Genomic DNA, 21,052 nt, shown 5'->3' on the forward strand with positions numbered 1-21,052 from the left:
TGATATTCTTTAAAAAGGGGAACACTTGTAAAATCGGTGTCCTTTAAAAATTAACGGTCCCTCGATTTTTTTGCTTTGTCTTTTTTAAGTATTTCCCTAAATTATACCTAGTGGTTTTGTTTCATGAACATAACAATGGGCTATATGTACGGTGACCATATTTCTGAAAGCGAAACCCGGGATAGATAAAAAATTCGTTGGATCGTTTTGAAAATATTGATTTTTCAATAAAACTTTAATTTTTTTAAATGAGTTTTCATAATTTTTTAATTATTTTGATATCAAGATTTCCTAAACGATTTTAATTTAATTATGTGAGCATTTTTGTTGAAATCATTTAAGTCGAAATCAGTAATCAAAAAAATGGTTTTATAATAAGATTAGATTAGATTAGAAAAGATTTTATTTAGTTTTCTTTTTACAATTAATATAACAAGAGTAATAAAAATCTTAATGTAATAATACAATATTTTGACATAACATGTTTTTGTTGTCTGTCAGATTGGCGTTATAAATTCAAATTTAAATATACTATAGGTAACGTAAGTTGCTAATAATTTTCTTTAACTTATACATTTGTAGATATTTTAACTTAATATTTTTATAAATTTAAAATGAGATTTGTAATATTTATATTAACAATAGGTACAATAATAAATATGGAATGTAATATTTAAACAATTTATTTAAATTTATTATCACAAATTTTTCATCAGTTCATACTTAATTTGTTTTAAAAATGTTTTTCATTGCTTTAAGCAAATTCATTTATTAACAAAGATCTATATTTTAGAGAGTAAGATAAAAAGTTGTAAAGGGAAGAGAAGTTACTACCATTTAACACATTATAAAATTCTTCAATGGACAAAGATTCTTTTCCAAAACAGGCTAGTCTCGTATTTTTATAAATCGGGCATCTGCCAATTAGGTGATATGTGTTTTCTACTTCATCCATATTACATATTGAACAGATTCCCAGTGTATCTTTTTTAAATGCTCTAGCATTAATATTTAATAAACCACCTCTAGCTTTAAGAATTAAGCTCACCAGGTAGGGAGAGTTTTCATCTATAAAGTAAGGTGTAATATTATAGTTCAAATGAGCATAAACATCATGAAACTGAGAGCCCTTAGCACCTGCAATGTGATTTTCATGTTCTCTAGCTTCTAGTGCTATCAATAAAATACTATGAAGGTTATTGAAAGATGAGGTAGAAAGGTCTATTTCAATGTTAAGCATTTCACCTAAGTTTATCCAGTCTGAAACCCAAAACGTTTTCTGTACAATTGTTTCTTGTGCAAGGATTCGAGGTAATCTTCTACTAGGGTATTGAAGTACTTTATTGACATAGTCGAAATGCAGAGAGAGCGTTCGGAGAAATTGAGTTTTCAAGCCAGTTTCCAAGTGAAAATTTTGTATAATGTATCTAGAAGGGAAAGCCCTCTATAATTTTCACAATTATTAGGATCACCTTTTTTGAATAAAGGCGTAATTATTGAACTTCGAAAAGAGATTGGAATTTCACCGGTGAGAAATATTTTGTTAAGCAAGGCAAGTACTTCTTTTAAAAAACAGGATGGAGCATTTTTGTAAAACTCATAACTGATTCTGTCCTTGCCAGGTGCCTTCTTAAGTTTAGCTTTTTGCAGTACATAATAATGTCTGTTAATAACTTCTAAGAAAACATTTTTTTTAATCAAAATCGGGAGAGCTGTTTTTTAACATATTAATTTTATTTTAAATGATTTTGAAATTGATCTTTAACACAACTTTTAACATTTCCTTAAAAGTTTTGAAACTAATCTGGGTTTTTTACTCTTCCATATGTTGTTCCTTATTCGAAAACATTTAATCTGGGGTCGAATTACGGCACACGATTTAACGTTTTGACTATTGCTCTCTATTTAATTAGTAGAAAAAAATAAGGACGCATAGCAACCATACGTTAACGAACGTGTGTCGTAGTTCGACCCCTGGTCCCTGGTGTAGCAACCTGACAAACAGACGCTGGAACTAAATAATTGACGAACATTTAAAAAAACTAATGGCTAGTCTAGAGGCGAAACGAAAATTTTCGTACAAAACCAGCACAACGAAATCGCAAACGAAAATTTTGCTTTTCATTGCACAATACGTAGCTTAGATAACGAAATTCTTACCTGTGCTGGAATATATGGAGATTTTTCAATCGTTTGTCACTCCCATTTATTTGTCCAGGTAATTTTTCTTGCGGCAAAAGTTTTTTGAACGAAAATTTTCGTTTTACTTCAGCAGCGTATTTAATTTTAATTTCCAGCCACAGTTTTCTTGTTTTCCGTACAAAGTATTTAAAATATTGAATACAAAAATCAGAGAATGTCCAAATACGGGACAATCACGGGACAAATTACAAAATACGGGGCACTTATACGTCCCGGGTTTCTTAAATAAAAACCCGGGACAAGCTGTAGAAATACGGGACAGTCCCGGGTAAACCGGGACGGATGGTCACCGTAGCTATATGTGTAGCTGGCACCCCCAAATGCAAATTTTTTTTTCAAACCTATATGGTTCCCAGCCCAGGATAGCCCAAGATTTTTTTTCGTTAGCCCACCCTTAGTTTTAAAATTATAACGGAATAATTTTTTTTCACCTCAAAAATCACAAAAAAAGACTTTTTTTTATTCTGTGTAAAAATTGTTGGTTTTGCACTGCGGTTCGATTGTCCAAGGTTAGCCCAGGATAACCCAACTTTTTTTTTTCTTGATTGCACTATTTTTTCAAAAGATACAACAAAAAAACTTTTTTTCATATCAGAAACCGATAAAATTTAATTTTTTTTTTCCTGTGAAAAAATCCTTAGTTTAAAACCGTGGTTTGTTTGCCCAAGGTTAGCCCAACTTTTATTTTTGCTATCGTAAGCTTAGTTTAAAAATTATAAAAGAATTAGTTTTTATTCACCACACCAAAAAAAAAAGTACGTATACACCTCAGTGACCCTTTTTTAATTTATAATTAAGAAAAATTAAATTCACTGGTGTTTGCATTGCGCCTCAAATGTTTTTAATTTGAATTAAGATTTTTACTTGATTGAATGTAGTCCATATAACATTCCTGTTAAGAAGCTTAAGTTGACATTTAACATTAAAAACCACAACAATCGAATAATTTTTCAAGTCTCAAAATCAATTTTTTTTTGTTTTTGTACTTATACCTAGAAAAGCTACATGATTAGTAAAATATATCCAAACGTATTTCAAAAGTAACAACAAATATGAAATGGTGTGAAGTGATTGCTTTTTCAGAATACGAAAAAACACTTTTTTCAAAGTAACAACTTCTTAAAAATTAAAATATGTTTTTTTCAGTGTAAAATGTATCCTTTTTTCATTTTTCCTCAATTAACCATTCTAATTCCAACTAATACCATCACTTTTTTTCGTTAGCCCACCCTTAGATTTAAAAATGAAAAAAGGATAAATTTTACACTGAAAAAAACAAATTTTGATTTTTAAGAAGTTGGTACTTTGAAAAAAGTTTTTTGTTATAAGAACTTTTAAACTAAGGGTGGGCTAGCGAAAAAAAATCTTGGGCTATCCTGGGCTAACCTTGGGCAATCGAACCATACAGGTTTGAAAAAAAAATTTGCATTTGGGGGTGCCAGCTTCACATAGCCATAACAATGTTCATTTAAATGTTTTGGGTGTGCTGAATATCAGTTCTCGCGAGCTGTGTCATTTAAACCACGGGTTGGCTCCTAACCATGAATATTTTCAGAAATGGAACAATGCAAAACCGGGAGGCTTGCCGCCGATTTCTAATGTCAAACCGGCGAACTCCACAGTGTGAAGCAGATACGTTGGAAGATTTATGATCCGCGCTGCCTTAAAAAAAGAAGTAGAAAAACAAAAAAATTGTTAAATTATGTTACTTAAATCTAAAAACAGTTTTCTGTCTCTTTTTTTCAAAACAAAGTTTGGAAATTTAGCCAGAATATATGTATAATTTTTTTCTTTTTTTTCCTCATGACATTTAGTGAAATTTTCATTTGCTTGTGAATTTTTACTTGCGATATAGGTACTATAGGGCAAGTTTAGGATTCGTAAAAAAAATCGAACTCGAGATAACAATTTTACATGACATTACGATGTTGGAGAATGCCAAAAAAGTGGGTCCGGAAATTCTGTCTGTCTGTCTGTCTGTCTGTGTGTCTGTCTCTATCTGGAGCTGCAGCCTAAACGAGTGAAGTGATTTTCTTCAAACTTGGTGGTAAGCAGTTTTTGGTGATTCCCTAGAGGGGAAATTGAAATTTTTTTTTTATGACCAAAACTAACGGTACCTGCCATATAACGGAAATAGAAAAGTTAATTTTTTTCAAAAACGGCTCTAACGATTTTGATTAAAATTTTTGTGTGTAGTACTACACATAATAGCCAACTTTTTAAATAAAAAAAATATTTTTTGTACCGTTATTAACGGTACCTGTCATAGAACGGTTTTTTTCGTTTCTGAATATCTCGTACAACATTAACCCGATTTAAATGAAAATTTTTATACAAAAGTGTGTAAGTAAAGATAATATTAAAATTTTAGAAAATTTTCAAAAAACGCATTTTTGGTTTTTTTAAAAATATTTCAAAATTTTTTTTTGAAAAATCAATTTTTTGAAAACGAATTAATGAAAAATTTTGAAATTTAGTTTTTATGTGTAAATTTATTATTTCTTCAAAATGGCATACCAACTTTTTTTTTGAAAAATGTTAAAAAATGTTTATATATAAAAAATTATTTTTTTAAAAAACGGCTCCTACAATTTTCGAAAATTTTTTTCTAAAAATACCTTTTTATTAGAGCTCTTGATACCCGGATACCCGAGTACTCGCCCGAGTACCCGGGTACCCGAGTTTTCGGGTATTACTCGAGTACCCGGGTACCCGAGTTTTCGGGTATTACTCGAGTACCCGGGTACCCGGGTATTCGGGTACCCGGGTAGTTCGGGTACCCGGGTACCCGGTTGTTTAGTTACCCGAATACCCGGGTACCCGGGTACTCGGGTATCAAAAGAAAAAAAAAAGGATTTGTTAGGAAAATTGTTAATACTGAGCATTTTAAACGGTAAATAACACACCATAGGTATAAGATTGAAGGCAAAAATTAAACTCAAAACAGTTCTCCAGTCAAAGCGAAGAATCGTCGTCAAAAAGAGTTTTAAATTGGTTTACTAGCAAAAAGCAAAAGACGCAACATCCGCATCGTCTCCATTCCTCTGGGTGGCCGAACTATTCCCACCGGAGAAGGGTCCTTGCCGTGTGCAAAGATACCTTTCATTTTGTTTATTTTGATTTTTATCCATAAAAATTTTCCAAAATATTAAATCAAAAAAAAAAGCGGAGAAAATGAGGTTTGAAAAAAGCTCTCATAGAAAAAAATAATCAAAAATTTGTTTGACATGGTTGTATTGAAATGTTAATATTTCGAGATATACGCAATGCATTTTCCAGATCAAAGTCTTAAATGGATCCTGATAAGATTGTTGAACAAATATATATATAAAATTACCACAGTTTTTTCGAAAACTTAGAAATAAAAATAAAAAAGTTTCCACTTTTGATTTTTTCAAAATCGAAAAAAAATCAATGTGGCTACCTTCAAACGCTTATACCACAAGAACGACGCAACTAATGTTAATGGTTATGGGCTTAAAATGTAGCTAAGAACATTCCAATGATTTTTGGTTTTTTGTAAAAAAAAAAATTTTTGAATCCAACATGGATGCCATGGCCATACAAATGGTTTTTGTTTTCTTGTGAAAATTTTTTTTTGTATCTAACATGGATGTAATGGCTTTTTTGACAGGCAGCTGCCAAAGTGTATGTACAGTGGTGCCAAATGTTTGCATGGATTTCAAAAATCCCGATGTCGTTTTTTTGCACAAAATCTATATAGATAAACAAAAAAACACACCTAATGTTAGTGTTTATTGTCTTAAATTGTAGCTTAGAATATACCAATCATTTTTAGTTTTTGGTAAAAAAAAAAATTTTCCACCCATCATAGATCCCATGGCCCTAATACTCTTAAATCAAACACTTCCAAATAAAACAAACAAATGGCTTTATTGTACCCGAGTACCCGGGTACCCGGGTATTCGGGTATTATAATACATGAAACTACCGGGTACCCGGGTACCCGAACTACCCGGGTACCCGAATACCCGGGTACCCGGGTACTCGAGTAATACCCGAAAACTCGGGTACCCGGGTATTTGTGAGGACGGGTATTACCCGGTCGAAATCAAGAGCTCTACTTTTTATACAAGAAATAAAATGGCATATTTTTTATTTTTTTTAAGATAATTTAAAACGGAGTTTAATTAATTATAAAAACAGATTTAATTTTTTATACTACTTATGAAATTTCTTCAAAATATCAAATTTTAAATTTCTTGAATGAAAAGCTTTAACATTATAGTTACTTTAAGCATAAGAGCAAGTACGTGCGACCCCAGTCGTGCAATTTATTTTAAGAATTATTTATACCGGACTTAATAAGTTATAAATTGAGTGGACAAAAATACTGAATGAAATTGGACTGTATATTTATTTTTTAGCAGTTGCTTAATGAATTTGAAATATTTTCGTTAATTTTGTTTTGTACAATTTTTCAACAAAGTAAAGTTGAAAGCTTTTTTTTTTAATTATCATTTCAAAAAGTTTTACGATGCTTCTGTTATCGTAAGCTTTGAACGCTAAGTGAATGATGAATGGGATTGTCTATTAGACAAACTTGAAGAGAAGGTATCATTTACAAGTGGTTTGAGTCGAATAAAAATCCAGTTGAATTGCTCTTCTTTATCAAACAAATGAAAAATTATAAACAAAAAAACAAAAGCTTCAACTCTAATGGTCTACGCCTTTTCTATTAATTATATTAATAAGTTTGTTTTAATAAACACATTTAGATTCTTAAATAACATTCAGCTGCAACGTATGCATGTCCAAAAGTGTGTCTGTGTGTCATCGAAATGTAATAATTAATTAATCTATTTATCTTTTTGAATAGATTGTTTAAATTGCCAATCGAATCTATATTTTTGAGTGAGTTATTGAAGTGATAATGAATATCAGAAAACTTAGCCCCGAACTAGCTGAAAAAGCAGAAGAAAACTTGGGTGAAAATCCTGATCGTATGCAAAATGACATCAACGATCTTCGTAATTGGGAAGAAAAACAGCCTCATTTGATTTCAAGAAAAGATGATCAATTTTTTGTAACATTCTTACGTCGTTGTAACTTCAGTTTGGAGGAGAGTAAAAAGAGAGTTGATGCTTTTTTAACTTGTAAATCAACTTACCCAGACATTTTCAAAAATCGATTTGTCGATGCAACTGCTTTGTAAATTGTGAAATGCGGGTAGATTTTACTTCTAATACTTAATACTACTTAATACTTCTTGATTCTTTTAATTATTTTCAGATTAATCACAATTCCACCAAATCCATTACCAAATAATGGTCCAAAATTACTTATTTCACATTTCTCCAAGTTCGATCCAAAGAAACACAGCTTAAAAGATGTTTAAAAGTTCGATTTATGTTATTTGAATTATTGGCTTTCGAGGATGATTTCGCTAGTATTAATGGTGTAGAGTTGGTTATTGATTTAAAAAACTGCACACTTCAACAAGCCTTGTATCTAGACCCCAGTCTTTTGAAAAAGACTTTTATTTATCAAGAGCAATGCATACTACTTCGAATCAACCATATTCATATAATAAACATGAAGAAAGAACTTCAAGGAATTGTACAATTGGCAAGAAGTTTTGTTTCATCATCAAAAACAGGATTTGAAGTGAGTTTCAAAAACAAAATACGTTTCTGAAATGTAATTACCTCTTTTCAGATTATTTTACACGATAATGAGAGTGATCTGTATAAACACATACCTCAGGAATTTATGCCTGCTGAATATGGCGGAAAAAATGGTTCTCAAGAAAAGTTTCTGGAAGAATGGGAAAAAATGTTTCTGGATCATGTTGAATATTTCGAAAATGATGCACTTCTTGGAACTAATGAAAAACTTCGAAGCGAACCAAGTCGTTTTAGTCAACAAAACGATTTTGGAGTAGAGGGTAGTTTTAGAATGTTGGAATTAGATTAGTGTATGTTTTTTTGTTTTAAAATAAAAGTTCCCAAAATGCATTATTGAAGAAATCGTCAATTAATTTGTCAAAGTGATTGATTGGAGTTTCTTAAAGTGAAAATGCAATTGAAAAACTTCGAAGCCAACTCCTGCTGCATTGATGAAATCACAATGATTCACAATGTTGTATATGACTAATGCCAATTGCCAAAATGTTCATTATTAATTAAGGAACTTAGATTATAATTAAGATTTATAAGATTTATCTCTTTTAAATTCGATCATTATTAAATGACGTTACAAAACCAATTCTAATCCATAAATTCATTGGTAATATTGGCCATAATATTGGTCATTTTTATTAGACTCTTTATTCACCTTATTCTCACCTCTTTCAGTTTGCTTAGCATAAACCGGTTCAAAATTAGTACTCATCCATCAATTAGCTGTTATAATTGCCACGAACTGCAGGTGGAACAAATTACATATATTACCTCCTCTCAGGTGCGGAACCAGAGAGGTTGTAGCTGTACGAAATCAAACATACATATTACACTAAAAACATCAATTAATACGAATAAAATAAAGTAATTCTAGCAACACTTTGCTTTCTCAGGCAATGGTGAAACCACTCTTGGGTGTTTTATTCAAAAACTAAACAGCAAAGACAAAATCAAAGAGAGGCTTTAAGAGTCAAGGTCAAAATTTGCACAATTATGATATGATTTGAAAGGTTAGTAAAAGAGTACAAAGGTTATCTAGTTTTTCTTAAGCTTTTTTTCAAGACCTGCTGCAAAGTTTAAGAACACTCAACAGTTTTTATTTTTTGTTAGCGATACAGTTTAACAAATTCATCAATTTGTAGACTCAAAAGTAAATCGGTCACTGTGGTGTATGAGTAATATTTTTTTCTTGTGAAACAAATCAACCTTTAAAAAAAACTTCTATAGCTGTCTAAGAAATGAAACGATATAATCTATGATCATTTGAATAAATCATTGATCAAGTGAAGTGTTACACACAGAATCCAATGATTTTGAAAAAAAAACATACTATTAATAAAAAATATTAATAAATATAAAAATATAGTTTCCATAACTGATGATCAATATAATAATAAACTCAAGTTAAATTTCTGAAAGTTTTGAAAATATAAGGTTGACAATTTGGAATTTAAAGTACGCCATATTGTTAAATACATATGTATGGGGCCTCTTATTTGAAATATGTAGGTTAAAATAGCTTCCTCAATATTTGATTTAAAAAATTTACTTTTCAAAGCAATCAAAAAAAAGAAATTTTTAATCTTGTCTCTTGTGTTTATCTTAAAAAAACTGTGTTGTATTAAGGGTTTCAACTTTCTGGCTGAACAAAGTAAGCTAGTTTATGTTGGATTGCAAGGTACTTTGTCAATAAAATCGAATGCGAAATTGTATAAAAACTATTTATGTATTACTAAATAATTTAAGGATGCTATGTACAATCATTTATTAATTTGGGCCCTTAATCAATAGGCTTCTAAAGTAGAGTGTTCCATCATTTTAAAATATTTTTGTTTTTTGCTTTCTTTTTTAGAAAAAGGTATCAAGAGTTGCATTTTTCTGAATATGACCTTGATTTTGAATTTGTATAAAACTATTGGATCTTTTCCAACGTTGATATAAATCTCTATATTTATGGCTAAGAGACTTCACCACGCCTAAAAGTTATGTTTAAATCAAAAAGTAAGATCATATTCAGAAAATACTAGTAAATACACAACTTTTGATACCTCTTTCTATAATAAGAAAGACAAAAATGCAACAAATTCTACATTTTTTCAGTTTTTGAAAAAAAAAAATTTATTCTGTACTTACCTTTTCTAAACTATACTTTCTATAGAATTTCGGTGCCCGAACTGTCTATTTTCGATTTTTAGATAAAAAAAAATAGCATATTAGCCCCCATTTTGAGCTTGTACCTCCTTAGCGCATATCTTAAAAAATACCAATCTTTCATAGGTATATATGTCTTAATTTAATTTATTATACCTTTTTATAAAATTGCACTTAATTGTAAATAAGATGTAAATCTTAATATAAATAAAACAATTTAAAGAGAATTTTTAAAAAATTTGACTCTTCTGAAATCTGAACTTGTTTTAATTGACAATAAAAAACATTGTTGCCACCCTAAAACAATTATTCAACTGAAGAACTTCAAAGTTTATATTTTAATAGAAAAAAAACTACTCGAATCGTGCTCATAATTTACCCGGGCCTGATTTACGAATTTATAAAGAAAGCAAAAAAAAAAAAAAAACACCACAACAGAGACGTAAAAAATGAACCCGCTACAAAAAACCAGTGACCATCAGTAATAGAATTACCTCTCATCCATTGAATTGCCATCACTTTATTCCATATTAAGAATCACAAAAAGTGTATAAAGAAGTACAAGAATAGCTAGTTTAGTCGAAATGAAATAAACACTCCTTCCTTTAAACATAGTTCATCGTCGTCAGCTCACTACTTGACGTGTAAGTAACATGATTAAAGATGCTACCAATAACTTTAAAAGTGTCCACCAACAATCCGATTAGAAGAAAAAGAACTTACACGCAATGAACCTTTAAGAAGACTCCGACAGAAATACGTTGAAATTTCTTTTAACCAAACCTATAACCAACCTTCGCTTGGTTAAGCTGTGAAGTTGTGTTTATATTCTTACAAGAGTCAAAAGTATCTAAGCCAACATGTTCGATGTTGAGACATTTCCCCAGCCAAAAGAAAAACACATGCTTTAAAGCCCCCAAGAAGGTCTGATCTCTCTCAATTCCCATCCAGATGGTGAAAAGTCGTGTGTCTCTTTTTTAAAGTTTCTTAGAGCCAAGCTAGACTTGGAAAAGTATTCAAGTATCTTTGGTAAGACAGTTCAATTGGAACTTCGTTCGGTAGTAGACGCAGATTCAGATACTTTTGTTTTGTTTATAATACAAAAAAAATCTTGTCTAGTGAAATGCGAAGAAAGCAAAACTTGACTTTAAATCGAAAGTAGTGTTTGCATTGATGCGTTTGTAACGTGCGAGTCTTCTTAGGTTGTGTATTGAGTGTCAAAGAAGTCCGGTTCCTTTTGTGACACTGATGTAAACGGATTAATTGCGCAGAGAAAATCACTTCAAACTTAATTGTATCTTAAAGATACAAACTTCTATATGTTTGTAAGCTTGCGTGACTGTGATGATTTTTATATGTCAACAATAGTTGAAGAATTTTTTGGTAGTAACTTATTCGCATTTAAATGTTGTAACTACTACGTCAAAACGGTTTAACACGAAATGATGAAGTAAAAATGTATGTTTTTGGCGCATGTTTATAAACGTGATTTTCTTAATTGTCTGATGGGCTTTTGAGTACTTCCGTGCAAGACCAAAATAGAAATAAAAATTTTTAATTATACCAAAAGAAGTGGAAAATTGTTAAAAAGTGTTAATAAAGTGAAATTTAAGTTTTAATCTTTTTAACAAAAAAAAAAATTAATCCAAAAGTTAAGAAGTTTCGTACTAAATTTAAGTGGAACGCAAAGTTACACAGTTTTATATTATTTTTTGTCAACGAAGACAATTTTTTTTTTGTGTTCTACAATTTTCTTTTTGGATACAAAATTGTTTAACACGCAACGAAATGTCGGATATTTACTATTGCAGTAATAATAAGGTTAGTAAACTTTTTTTTTTATGAATGAGCACATTTTTTTTGTTGTGTTTTGATTTTGTTGGTCTTTATTTTGACTACAAGAATGGAATTCACTGAATTCAATATTCGTTTTGGTATTTTGGTTAGATTGTTTTTTTTTTTTTTATTATTTTTTTGTAAACCTTCAAGTGAAAGAGAAGGTGATTTCGTTTTGTTATGTTTGTTTTTTATTATTTTTTGTTTGTAGGTAAAACGACGAGAAAGTGATACAAAAATTAATGAGGTAGGAAGTTATCTCTAAATCTTGATGATATTAAAAAAGTGTTTTTATGGATGGAAGTTTAAATTTGGAAGTTTTAATGAGCATAAAAATAAAACTTGGAATGGGAGAAATTTTTAATTTTATTTTTAACACTTTATGGTGTGTCACGTTTTTACTACTACTGGGGTTTCTTTTGAACCATAGATATTCTCTTGTTTAAATGGTTTGAATGTAATAAAAATGAATATTTTTTTTTTATAAAAATGGCTATATAAGATGACTAAAACCAAAAACCAGATGGATGCAGTTTCAAGTCTTGGTTTTTTTTTTTTAAATCGCATGTTTGTTTTAACGACAAGGTCTGGTCTCAAATTTTACATACAATACCTTTTATACAAAAAATAATAACACATATTTGAGTAAAAAGTACTCAAGAATTTTTTTTTCAATAATAAATAAATTGCACGACTGGGGTCGCACGTACTTGCTCTTATGCTTAAAGTAACTATAATGTTAAAGCTTTTTATTCAAGAAATTTAAAATTCGATATTTTGAAGAAATTTCATAAGTAGTATAAAAAAATTAAATCTGTTTTTATAAATAATAAAACTAATAAAACAAATATGCCATCTTATTTCTCGTATAAAAAGGTATTTTTAGAAAAAAAATTTTGAAAATTGTAGGAGCCGTTTTTTAAAAAAATAATTTTTTATATATAAAATTTTTTTAACATTTTTCAAAAAAAAAGTTGGTATGTCATTTTGAAGAAATAATTAATTTACACATAAAAACTAAATTTCAAAATTTTTCATTGATCCGTTTTCAAAAAATTGATTTTTCAAAAAAAAATTTTGAAATATTTTTTAAAAATCCAAAATGGCGTTTTTTGAAAATTTTCTAAATTTTTAATATTATCTTTACTTACACACGTTTGTATAAAAATTTTCATTTAAATCGGGTTAATTTTGTACGAGATATTCAGAAACGAAAAAAACCGTTCTATGACAGGTACCGTTAATAACGGTACAAAAAATATTTTTTTTATTTAAAAAGTTGGCCCTTATGTGTAGTATTACACAAATCAAAATCGTTAGAGCCGTTTTTGAAAAAAATTAACTTTTCTATTTCCGTTATATGGCAGGTACCGTTAGTTTTGGTCATAAAAAAAAATTTCAATTTCCCCTCTAAAGAATCACCAAAAACTGCTAACTACCAAGTTTGAAGAAAATCACTTCACTCGTTTAGGCTGCAGCTCCAGATAGAGACAGACGGACAGACAGACAGACAGACAGAATTGCCGGACCCACTTTTTTGGCATTCTCCATCATCGTAATGTCATGTAAAATTGTTATCTCGAGTTCGATTTTTTTTACGAATCCTAAACTTGCCCTATAGTTCCTATATCGCAAGTAAAAACGGAAGTCTAAGAAATTTAATAAGAAACCTAGAACAACCTTTAACAATTTTTGGAAGGTAACTCGTTTTTAAGCAAATTATATAGTTTTTTATAGATTTATTTTTAATTACCGACGAGACATGTAAAAAAAATTGATGTAGGAGATCTTAGTATTGTTTTTTTTTTAGCTTTAATTTTTCCACTTTGTTGGGAGCAATTAATTTAAAATATGTATAGTTGCAGTTTTAAAATCTTTGCTTTTCTTAGTGTTTTTTGGATGTTGAAGTGGTGCACTTGTAAAAGCTTTTGGGTTTTTGATTTTCGAAAAAGAAGAGGGGAGATTTATTAAAAAAAAAACGATTTTAATGTTTGAATTTTTAGAAGAAAATGCATTTTTTTTCGAGATAAATAAAGATATAAAGCGTTTAAAAGTTAAAAAACGGGTTTAGAATATTTGGCCTCGAGTTTTCGAAATATTGAAAATAGAGTTCCAAAAATTTTGAACATTTTTTATGTACAACTTTTACAAATAAGAACAGCATTCACAAATTAAATTTTCAAAAAAAGGGGGTTGAGTCAAACTTGAGTTACAATATTTTCAACAAGGTTAACACTACTATTTCGATTTGACTTTTTTCATTGGTGTTGTTATTCAAAATTCAAATTTTTATTAAGAATCTATTATTTTGAGATATTAAATTTATACAGGGTGTCCCAACAACCGAAATATTCTGATAGGCCAACTTTAGGGCTCTCAGAATTTGGTAACTTGTTTATCCCAAATTCTTACGGTTTTCGACTTAATGCAGTTTTTGTGAAATTTCGAAATATCCCGACTTTGCAACAGTATTTTGCTTCCTCCGAAAGAAAGAAAAATAAACACATTTTCTCTACTATTATTTGTTTACTAGCTGACCCGGCGGACTTCGTTCCACCTTTTCTAGTATTTATTTCCAATGCCATGTTTCATCGGAAGATTCTCCGATATGTCAATCGGAACGGATACCTCGATAGAAAATTCTCCGATTTCGAACAAATCAGAAAAAAACTGTCTCCAAACGGATACCTCGATAGGGTTGTATATTGTTTTTGCCAAAGATACCAAAGATCACTTTCACATTCGCTTTCCCAGTTGACACCAAAGAATTCCAATTAACAAAACTGACCAACACCAATAGCAAAATTTGTGAAATTAAACCCGAAAAAATACGCGCCTACTTGAGTATTGAGTCTGCCTGATACGGGCTGTACAAAGTCATGTTGTCTTTCCCGTTTTCCACTAAATGTGATTTATTTGACATCACAATGATCAAACATTCATATTTTTCGACAGAAAAAACAAACAAAAAAAACCTATAAAAAATGTTTCACAATAATAAAACACTTTGATTTTCAACAAAAAATTGCGATTAAAAACATGTTTAAAATTCAGAGGTACAAGTATTTTTCAATAGTGAATTATAAAAAAATAAAAAAAAAATTTTTCTCAGAAATAAAAAAAAAGTATGGTGGACCAACCTTACCATTTATGTGTATGAAAAATAGATGTTGGCTGCTTCTCAGACCTACCCGATATGTGTACAAAATTTCATATAAATCGGTCCAGTCGTTTCGGAGGAGTTTGATAACAAACACTGCGACACGAGATTTTTATATTAGATTTCTTTTTGAAAAAAAATTGCAGCAAAATGGCGTATGAAATAAAAAATATTTTGAGAAATTAATTATGTTTTGTTATTAGACAATGTTTTAGTGAAAAAATTCAACAAAAAAAAAAAAACAAAAATCAATTATGAGCGGAGGAAGTAAAATACTGTTGCAAAGTCAGGATTTTTCGAAATTTCACAAAAACTGCATTAAATCAAAAACCGTAAGGATTTGGGATGAACAAGTTACCAAATTCTGAGAGCCCTAAAGTTGTATAAATCAAGAAGCAAGGTGTTGTGCAGCCAAGTTCTTTAGCCAAATTGGCATTACACTCTTGTAACAAGAATTAAGGCTTGAAAATGCCCTGAGTTGAAATTCTGTTCCAAGGATGCCAGAAATTTCAAATACTCTTCATTCGTTGAGCTAGTCAAAAACAAACTTCTCAAAATTTCAGCTACTAAGGATGAGAGTATTGAGTATTTTCTGAAATATAGGGGTTCAAAAATAACAAAAATCGTAACTGACTGACTCACTGATTGACTCCGTTGTCGTAGAAACTTGTAATTTGGCACAATGATGAGTCTATTTTGGCTGAATTATCATCATCACTTCTGATTATCCTAGAATCTTGAAACTTGAATAAAGCTGGTAAGCCTTTTTATTCATATCATAACATATCGACAAAAATCTTGGTGCCATGTACCTATCTAAGATTATGCAAAGTCTTATATTCTTTCTTCTGATTTTCCATCAAGAAATACATATTACAAATTCTTAAAATATTCTATTTTATCGATTTTATTTTAAATCGATTTCCATATTAAAAATTGACATTAGCTTAACATAAGCTATTTGGAAATAAAAATTTACGACATCGAGTTGGTAAATATAAAAATACTAAATATTATGGTACCTAGCTATGTATACAATAAGTGCACTTGTAAGCTTATAAAGTAATCTGAATTCAGCTGTTAGACCTTGAAAACTAAAACGTACTTAAACTAGATTGAAATGTTTACATACTCGTAACTCGTATGCACGTAAACCATAAATACAAATATCCAAACCATACGCGAGTATGTTATGAAAGTTGTCTTGCTCTGCGATCTGTTATTCATTGTCATCTCGATTTTCCATTTTATCTTTAAATTCATTTTTGTTAAAAGCAACTTGGATAAAAATGAGTAAGCGCGGTTGACGATGAACATGTATAGCAGCAGCTCAACGTATGGAGTTCATTGATTGACTTTGTTTATAAAGTCAAAAGCAAACAAAGCCATATTTTTTGTTTCTATTTTTTTTTTTTATTTTCAAATTAGCAACAATCCTTTGAAGTGAAAAAAAATAATGTGTTTATTTGTTTATTATTTTTTGTTTTATTTTGTGCTTAGGTTAACATAATACAGATGCTTTAGAAAGCATGTGGAACAATGTGAGCACTTGTTGATTTTTTTTTTGTAGAAAATTATGCGATGCATAATGAGATCAGCAAAGATCAATTTGTTTATTTTTTTTATCAAAGAAAGTCAAAACTTAGACCCGAAATGAATTAAACTTAAAATTGTAAGGTATTTGGTGATTTTTGAGCAATCTCATAGATTTGCACATAGTAAAACTTTAAAATATCTCATCGATGGTGCAAGAATCAGTGTGGTAGGATCAATTACACTGGCAAACAATTTTCAACGTTTAAAAAGCTTTATACCAAATTTTATAGATTTGGGCTCAGTAAGCTCAAAAATATTGGTTTCTTTCTAGCAGCTCTTGTTTTTGATATATGTATATGGATTAAATTTTTCCCTATTTGGGGCACTGTTCATATTAATTTTTAAGTTTCCTTTATTTTGAGCGTTTATTAGAATTTTCCAGAAAAATTTATATCAAACTTAATGGATAGATATTTTTGGTCAGTAAGCCTAAAAATCACATTCATTTATTTCAAGGAGCGATATTTTTTCAAATAATTTATTTTTCCATTTTTTGTCGTAATTTCGTACTAATTTTAAAGTTATGCTATTTTAACTGTTTGTTCACATTTTGCAGAAAATTTATTATAATCGGTTCTCGAACCTAATGCCTAAGCCTAAAAATCACACTTGTTCTTTTCTAGGAGCTTTAATTTTTAAGATTAATATCATTTTTCACATTTTGGGGGTAATTTCATTTTATTTTTTTTTTTAGTTTTTCCTATCACAAGAGTTTAAAAAGTTTCGCTAGAAACATTTATTTCGAATATACCTAATGTATATTTCGGTTCAGTAAGTAAAATAAAAATAAAAAAAAAAGTTTTAAATAAAAAAAAATTTGTATGCTTTTTCATGTATGAATTATTTAAAAACAAGAGCTGCTAGGTAAAAACTAGTAAGTGTTATTTTCGAAATCAGCATCCTTCATTATTAAGAAATCATTAACAACAGTCTGGAAAATTTTTGTGTATTGGGCAGTGTTATCAAGCTTTCTATAAGTTAAATGATTTGACCTTTGAAATACCACTTGTTTACTAGTAACACATCCTCTATTTATTTTCTTGGACTCAATATAGAGAAGAAAAACGTAAAAAATAATGAATAATTTTCATTTGTTTATATTTAGTGGACTGTTTCAAAATTAATTAAAAATAAACGAACATGAAAATTATTCATTGCTCACGTTTTTTTTTCTATATTAACATCAGCCAAAATTAATTTAAGTTGAATGATTTTTTTTTTTCAAAATCCCCTAAAATATAAGAATTCACAGTGTATTTACATTGTAATTATAATAAGAGTCGGTAATCATCGACCAAAATTTTTCTTGGCTTTGTAGGGTATAACTGCATTTAACTAATGAGGCCAAAACAGTTTTTGTACCTTTGCGAAACGCGATTAAATCATAAAAACGAAATTATAAAAATGGCTGATACAAAAGTATATTTTTCTTCCACGTTTTACTTATTTCTATCTAACCGCAATATTCAATCGAAAACAGTCATTAGTCTAGTATTTCCCGAAGTTTTCCCCTGATATTTTTACAGGAAGTACCAATTACGACGCATAAAACTATGCTTAATCATGGAAGAAATGTAGGTAGGTACTAGACCGTTAAATCGAATTGTAAGTAGTTCAGATGGACTATGAGGAGTTTATTATTAAACTATCATACAACAACAAAAAGTTGAAATTGATGATAGGAAAGCTAACTACAAAGAAAACAACTTTCATACACACTTAGGTAAAAAAAGCCACATAAAGAAATATGTACTCCGATTGCACTTTAACCAATTTTATATATTGTTACATTAAACTAGTTCCGTCTTTTATTCTTGACCACAATAATTCCTCCAGCTGCACAACTTTAACAAAAATAAACTCTTCTATTACAAAAGAGGAAATTTGATCGATTCATAAAGATCATCATGCCATCTGGCTGTGCTCCTACATTCAACTCTCAGTCTGTTTTCCTACAAAAGATAACCCCAACCTTAACTTGTTTTTGTGGTCAGAAAGCGGTTAAAGTCGGATAAAAACAGGAAATGATTCAAGAGTGTCAAATATATTAGATTTCTGATAGACGCACTACTCTACACATCAAACGACAAGATGCATTTTTGACGGGAAAGTGTGAGTACAAAGTGAATTGTTTTATTAAACAAAAAAAAAAGACATTAAACATGATTTTAGGTTAAGCCTCGCCCTTTAGAGAGACCATCACACCTTAAACACGTCAAGAACCTAAAAATAAAAAAATAGGTCTTAATGTTTGATTTGCTCATTATAACTTATTTATTTGTATGATAAACTATACGTGAGCAACATGTCATAATTTTTTTTATTTTTGTTTGTTGAAAGAGAAACTGTCAAAAATGTCAAATGAAATCATGAATAAATTGACATGGCGCATGTTCTTGACATATGATCAGAACACAGCCCAAAAGACCAAAAGACATTAAGCCTGAAAAGAATAATTAATCAATTGGATTAGGCAAAATAAAAATAAAAAGCGAAATTCTTATACTTTCGATTTTGGGTTTTATTTTTTTGTTAATACCAATCTTGTCCCAAATTCTTTTGTTTTTTTTTTCTTTGTTAACTTTAAATTTTTTTTCAGAAAGACCTTTGTGACAAAAGTTATGCTTTAAGCCATATAATGTCTTAATGGGAGATTCTCCCATAATTGTGTTGTGGGTATTTTTTTTCTTTTTTTGTGTCAACCATTTTTGGTAGCAGAAACTTTGGCTATAACCACGTTAAAGTTGTTTAGTTCTGAAAATCCGACATGCAAGCATGACATAAATTTAATTAAATTTAATTTTCCACGCGTTCAAACAATGGATAAATGGATAAAAAAAATACTGGTTGTAGACAAGTTTACTTGTATTTGGCTATGTTAAAAAGTTAAGGCTTATTATAAAGTTGTGAGAGAAAATTGCAGACTTGTGGCAAGGGTATGGCGATGGCGTTGACTAGAGTTATTTAGTGTGTGAACGTGAATTGTGTGTGGTTGGTAGATAGGAATTAAGCATGGTCAGGTGAAACAAGGAAATCAAATTAAAAAATTTGAATTTCCGCTTCATGAAGTAATTTTTAAAGAAATCTTAAATGCATATATTTTTATTCCACGAATGCATATCTATTTTTAACCTTTAGATTTTTTGTTTTCACTATAGCAAATTGGGATCAGATTAGTTTTAGTTTAGTCTTAGAAAAAATTTATTTATTTTCGGTTTTTATTGCATAACTTTTTTCGTTTTTTTTTGACGTTGGGCGCCACTTTAAAAGATATCCTATAAGTTACAGCGAAAAAATTCTTTTAACTTGATGTTTGATATTCATGATCCTAAACTTTGCAGACAATTTGTCTGCTGAGGTTTGGACAGCCACCAAAGTCGCAAAACTAGTCTGATTTTAAACATTAAACGGCATTCGCTTCGTTAAATAAAAATCTAGGGGCGATATTTTTTAGTTTTTTTTTATTTGTCTTAACAAAAAAGTTATGGCCAAAAAACACCAAAAAATTAATTTAAAAATTTTTGGACTTTCGTCAATACTGTAATAATGGACCCATTTTCATAAGATAAACGCCATTCGCTTCGTTAAATAAAAATCTAGGGGCGATAGTTTTTAGTTTTTTTTTTATTTGCCTTACCAAAAAATTTATGACCAAAAAACGCAAAAAACATCAAAAAATTTATTTTTTTAAATTTTGGACTTTCGTCACCACTGTAGTAATGGACACATTTTTAAACTAATTTTTTTGTCATAACTTTTTTGTTAAGACAAATAAAAAAAAACTAAAAAATATAGACTCTAGATTTTTATTTAAAAAATCGAATGGCGTTAATTTTTTGAAAATGTGTCCATTATTACAGTTTTTTAATTTTTTGGTGTTTTTTGCGTTTTTTGGCCATAACATTTTTGTTAAGACAAAAAAAAAAAAAACTTAAAAATATCGCCCCTAGATTTTTATTTAACGAAGCGAATGCCGTTTAATTTTTTCAAAATCAGACGATTTTCATCATCATTTGTTCAGGATCAATGATATTCGACTCCAAATGAATTCCAGGGCTTAATGTTAAATAAGGAATCAAACAGAACTAAATTCAGCTTTCCAGTTTTACCTAAGATACCTACGTAACTTCAATAAATGAATCACCAGGAACACAAGATTAGTCTTTCGTTACACTGCATTGCTGTATGTTAGAAACAAAATGCTGGGTTCCCTCAAAAAAAATTATACTATTATTATTATATATATATAATATGTATGTATCGGGCCTCCAGAAAAATTTAATGTTTTTGGTAAATGCTAAATACAAATTAATTTTTGTTTAAATTTCAAAACCACTGAAAATCGGCCCGGTGATCTTTTGATGGCTTATCCAAACAGGAGTAAAAAAAAGTAAAATAAGCTGTTTAGTTTAATACAGACCTATTTAAATGGTTGGCGAACAATATTCTGTGGTTTTTTCATTTA

General features: G+C 29.6%; 1 protein-coding gene and 1 long non-coding RNA gene across 2 annotated transcripts in view; both read left to right on the forward strand.

The window, feature by feature from the left end:
- The first annotated feature begins 6,950 nt into the window (after positions 1 to 6,950).
- On the forward strand, positions 6,951 to 7,995 carry LOC129911018 (uncharacterized). The gene is made up of 3 exons (XR_008771568.1): positions 6,951 to 7,392; positions 7,456 to 7,830; positions 7,882 to 7,995. It is a non-coding gene; the product is annotated as an uncharacterized LOC129911018 (long non-coding RNA).
- Positions 7,996 to 10,956: 2,961 nt separating this feature from the next.
- Positions 10,957 to 21,052, forward strand: part of LOC129909259 (uncharacterized) — an 82,663-nt gene continuing 72,567 nt past the window's right edge. Inside the window, exon 1 of the mRNA XM_055986321.1 lies at positions 10,957 to 11,816. Coding sequence (XP_055842296.1) covers positions 11,784 to 11,816 — 33 coding nt within the window. The 5' untranslated portion in view covers positions 10,957 to 11,783. The remainder of the gene's footprint in view (positions 11,817 to 21,052) is intronic.

This window comes from Episyrphus balteatus, chromosome 2 (genome assembly GCF_945859705.1).
Source record: "Episyrphus balteatus chromosome 2, idEpiBalt1.1, whole genome shotgun sequence".
Classification (NCBI taxonomy): domain Eukaryota; kingdom Metazoa; phylum Arthropoda; class Insecta; order Diptera; family Syrphidae; genus Episyrphus; species Episyrphus balteatus.